At 32.3% G+C, this 5,438-nt stretch overlaps 1 protein-coding gene across 1 annotated transcript; it reads right to left on the bottom strand.

Moving 5' to 3' along the window:
• Positions 1–3,809: 3,809 nt before the first annotated feature.
• On the bottom strand, positions 3,810–4,196 carry LOC131175282 (uncharacterized). The gene has a single exon (XM_058139001.1). The coding sequence runs from the start codon at positions 4,194–4,196 to the stop codon at positions 3,810–3,812; it is 387 nt and encodes a 128-aa protein (XP_057994984.1).
• Between the last annotated feature and the right edge of the window lie 1,242 nt (positions 4,197–5,438).

Here is a 5,438-nt window from a genome sequence, read left to right as displayed (position 1 = left end):
TTGTTAAGAATATGAGTGACAATATTTCTAGCACGAAGTATCATAAATAGGTTCACAATCGAGGATACTTCATAATAAGGACATGACTTATCCAGAAAGATTGTATTCATGTTTGTTCCCAAGTTATTTATATGAGATATAAATAAGATGGAATGGTGAGTCTCATGCCATATAACAAACATGATAGGCACTTATAAATGATAAGTAGGTCGAACCAGTGACACTTATGACAAGCACATGGAGTTTACTCTTGTCAATGTTTTGTCATAAATCATATCGATGCATATAATCTTTAGACTGAGGTATACAGTTATCTTGTATATAGGTAGTTTGAGTTTGATCTCGCTTTCATACTTGTACTGTGTATGGGTATATGGGCATGTGTTGGCTCCTACTAGTTATATATGGAGGTAGGTGTTGATCAAGATGGAATCTGTTCCTCTAAGTAAATAGAGATAAAATCCTATGTTCATTTAATTGTTCTTGATGTTTCAAGTTCTGGCCAGACAGATAGATTTATTGAGAAAGAGTTTTTAAGAGAAAATCTTTTTAATCAAGAACTGGAATTAAAAGAGAACATAATATTCATAGCAAATGGATTTTGACATAAACCATGACTACAGCTTGAGTTGGGATTTTGTAACAGAGAGATTCTAGTGCATGGTAACATATGATTATAGGTTCATTTAAGGTAAACCTTATTACTAATTGGGTGGCCATGGCATGCTATGCTAGGTGTTAACCATGGTCTATGAGGTTCATAAAATGATTTAGAGAAATCATTTATGGTAAGAAAGAGTTTTAATGATATTAAGAGTTGATGTCATGTCTCATTGCCAATTAGTGATGAGCCTAGTAAGTTACGCACATACACAAGTTATCACCTAATTAAATATGATTTAATTAATTAATTAAAGAGTTTAATTGATTAATTAAATAGGTTTGGTTTGCAATTAGTTTGCAAAGTCCCTAGCATGACTTGAAACCAAATCTAGATTATTGGATGTATAATATAAGTTAAATTTATATTTAAAGTGTTTAAATATGAATTTAATTAATGAGAAATTAATTAATAGAGATTAATTAATTAATTTATATTTGATATAAATTAATTAGAAGAAGAAAAATAATTATTTTGGGTTGAGAACTCAAAATTAAGACACAGGGGCATTTTGGTCATTTTGCAGTGTGACACGTGGCACCATGAGATGGTGACACATCGCATAACACATAAGCTTGCCAAATGTTTTTTAATCATGTAAGATGATTAAAATCAAGATTACATATAGGTTTGACACTTGGCACAATGTGATTGGGTCACTTAAACCTAGAACTAATCAAAGGGTGACATTATGGCAAGGGTTTAATGTGTTAACCTAGCTATTTAAGTGTTGTTATGAGAAAATAAAATACAACCAGCACCCACACTCCTTGGTCACGCCATTTTGCAGCCCTCCCTCTATTCTTCTTCATCTCTCATCAATTCAAAGAGATTAGCCATCAATCTCTTGAATTAAGAACACTAGAAATTGTTTCTAGTGTCCTGTTTACATCTCTAATCTCTTAAAAGGTAGAACTTGAATTTCTAATTAATAGAAAAGGCTTTAGAAGCTGTTCAAGGGCTGCCATAGGTGTTCTTGGTGTGGACAAGCTAGAGGGACAACATCTGGTGTCCTGAAGACGAATCTCAAAGGCGCAGACACGCTGCAGTGCATCAAAAGGTTAGTGTAATCGTTCTTGATTTAATCTAGGGTTTTAAAATTAATCTGATTAATTTTAAAATCTTAAATGGCAAATACAGATCCAAAAACATATTAAAAGAGTTTTAATATGTTGTTTATCATTAAAATCAAATAGATAAAAATAAATCTTGCATGATGCATGTGACCCTAGGTGAAAATTTTTGAATTCAATGGTATAAACCTGTGTTTTTCACGCTTCCGTTCCTTCAGATGGAATGGTGAGTCTCATGCCATATAACAAACATGATAGGCACTTATACATGATAAGTAGGCCAAACCAGTGAAGCATATGATAAGCACATGGAGTTTACTCTTTTCAATGCATTGTCATATATCATATCAGTGCATATAATCTTTAGACCTGAGATAACACAATTATCTTGTATATAGGTGGTTTGAGTTTGATACTGCTTTCATACTTGTACTGTGTATGGATATATGGGCATGTGCTGGCTCCTACTAGTTATATATGGAGGTAGGTGTTGATCAAGATGGAATCTGTTACCCTAAGTAAATAGGGATAAAGTCCTATGTTCATTTAATTGTTCTTAATGTTTTAAGTTCCTAGCTAGGATAGATAGATTTAGTCAAAAAAGAGTTTCTGACAGGAAAATCTAATTAATCAAGAACTAGAATTAAAAGAAAACATAGTGTTCATATCAAATGGAGTTTGACATAAACCATGACTCCAGCTCAAATTGGGATTTTATAATTGAGAGATTCTAGTGCATGGTAATATATGATTATAGGTTCATTTAAAGGTATTCCTTATTACTGATTGGGTGGCCATAGCATGCTATGCTAGGTGTCAATAATGGTTTATGAGATGGCTAAAATGATTTAGAGAAATCATTTATGGTAAGAAAGAGTTCTAATGATATTAAGAGTTAATATTATATCTCATTGCCAATTAGTGATGAGCCTAGTAAGTCACACACATACACAAGATAATCACCAAGTAAAATGTGATTTAATTAATTAATTAAAGAGTTTAATTAATTAATTAAATAGGTTTAGTTTGCAATAAGATTGCAAAGTCCCTAGCATGACTTGAAACCAAATCTAGGTTATTGGATGTATAATATAAGTTAAATTTATATTTAAAATGTTTAAATATGAATTTAATTGTGAGAAATTAATTAATGGAGATTAATTAATTAATTTATATTTGATATAAATTGATTAGAAGAGAAGAAATAATGATTTTGGGTTGAGAACTCAAAATTACAACATAAGGGTAATTTGGTCATTTCACAGGGTGACATGTGGCACCATGAGATGGTGACACATGGCATCATAGTTTGTCATTTGTCTTCCTATCATGCAAGATAATCAAAGTCAAGATTAAGTCTAGCTTTGACACTTGGCTTAATGTGATTAAGTCAATTAAAATTTAGATGTAATGCAGTGATGACATGTGGCAAGGGTTTTAAGTGGTGACCTAATTATAAAAGGGAAAAGAAAAAAAAAATTCAGCAACTCTCTTATCTCTCTTATGTGTGGCGGCACCTCTTCCTCCCTCTCCTCTCTTCATTTTTTCTCATCAATTCAAAGAGAGTTGCCTAAATTCCTTTGAATTAAAATTACTAGAAATTGTTTCTAGTGTCCTATACACATCTACAAACTCTCTAAAGGTAAGAACCCAATTTATAATTGGTTGGCAAGGCTTGAGAAGTAAAATTAGGGGCTGCCCATTGGTGATCTTGGTGTGGACAAGCTAGAGGGACAACACTTCCTAGGTGCTTTCTAAAGATGCCAATCACATCCATATTGCATCAAAAAGGTTAGTGCTCTAACTTCTCTTTTAAACTAGGGTTTAAATGATTAATTTGTTAATTCACAATCTTGAATGGCAAACATAGATCCTAATACATATTAAAAGGGTTTTAATATGCAATTGAGCATTGAAATTAATTAGGCACATAAAATATGTGGTATGATGCATGTAACCCTAGAAGAAAGTTTTGTAATTCAATGCTCTAATCTATCAATTTTCATGCTTCCGCTCCTTCATGCCTCCAGTTGCTCTATAAGCCGGATCATGGTATGGACATGTTCTCCCACATCCTAGCCTTCATGCATTTTCATTCTGAATAGTTGTTTAGATATCTCATATTTAGCCAACTTGGTATTTTCACCAAATAACTCTTGAAGGTGACTTAGTATTTCAGAAGAAGTTTGCATTTTCTCAGGTTGCTTTTGTAACTGATTAGTCATAGAAGCAAGCATATAACACTTGGCTTGCATGTCATCTTCATGCCACTTTCTCAAAGTGTCATGTTCTTCTTCTGTGGCCTCAGGTGGCAGTGGACTAGGAAGTTTAGAATCAAGAACATATCCTATACACTCAAGATTGAGAACAATTCTCAAATTCCTTAGCCAGTCAGAGAAGTTAGGTTTGGTGAGCCTATTTTCATCTAATATGCGTGATAACGAGTTGGACCTTTGTGCCATAATTATCAAATGTTATTACTGCAGAAAAAGCAAGATTCAAATTAGTCATCTTGTATCAATTAAATTAACCACAAATATGATTATGGTCTTTTAATCAAATTGGTCCTCCAACTAACTTGGCGAATCCTACACTTCCAAAGCAGGAAACGAAAATCCTAGTTGGATGGATTTCTAGTAGGTGATTGAATTCCTATATACTGTTAAATATCCTTAAATCACATTTTCTTGGATGCTATTAACAATACATAAGTGAATAACACTTGTTCAACACATCTTATTTGAAATTCAATTAATAGATTTGGCCCCTAATGCTCAAAGCTTTAGGTACATCCATTCTTGGCCTATCTTGCATTAGTTAAGTTGAGCCCACTAGATCAGTGAATATGAAAATTTGAACCTTAATAACCTTAGGTACATTCATTCTTGATTACCAAAGTACCCACATACTCACAACATCATATGTTTTAACAATTAAATTTAGAAAATCTCTTAGACTGCAAAAACCATCCCTATGTAGCCCATAATTTTAGTGTCTAAAATTTCCAAATTTAATTGCCCTAGTGGAGAGCCATGATATAATTACCATAATTGTACCATTACTAACTTAATCATTGAATTGGAAGATTTTGTGGTCGGCTTGATTACTATTAAGGTCTCACTTTGCACATTATCCATTTTGCATGCATATATCTCATACAAGCATCCAGTCATACACATCTCATGCATACATGGATAATTAAATAAAATGGCATGATCATGGACTTTCTCAGGGATTCAATTCTGAGCCACCAAGAATTGAATTAAGGCATTTCCTAGGTGCATTTCATCTATTCTATTACAAGAGATATTGAAGGAGTCCATAAATCAACATTTGATCTTGATGTGCTCCCACTGGATCCACCAATGTTCCTGATCTCCTTGTCCTTCTTGCAATCTAATTACAAAGTAATCCTTAGCATACCAAGGTGAATTTACAAGAATTTGGACTTAAAAGTCCTTAAATAAATGCAATTACATCCTATATAATACAACACTTATATTACATGCCATTATAAATAAAAATATTTATTACATCCCAAAGAAAATAAAAAGAATTAAATCCAATCACATTGGTCTTTTATTGTCTATGATCATCCATCATGCATATAAACATTTAACAATTAAACATAAATATATATGCATAATTAAATTGAATATCATATATCCAATTTAAACTTCAATTTTGAATCTCATTCAAAATTA

This window comes from Hevea brasiliensis, chromosome 17 (assembly GCF_030052815.1).
Source record: "Hevea brasiliensis isolate MT/VB/25A 57/8 chromosome 17, ASM3005281v1, whole genome shotgun sequence".
Classification (NCBI taxonomy): domain Eukaryota; kingdom Viridiplantae; phylum Streptophyta; class Magnoliopsida; order Malpighiales; family Euphorbiaceae; genus Hevea; species Hevea brasiliensis.
Note: the sequence above shows the minus strand (reverse complement) of the source record. Positions and strands in the feature narration are given on the sequence as shown.

Excerpts from the sequence above, each read along its gene's own strand:
- LOC131175282 (XM_058139001.1), bottom strand. The coding sequence starts at position 4,196 with ATGGCACAAAGGTCCAACTCGTTATCACGCATATTAGATGAAAATAGG.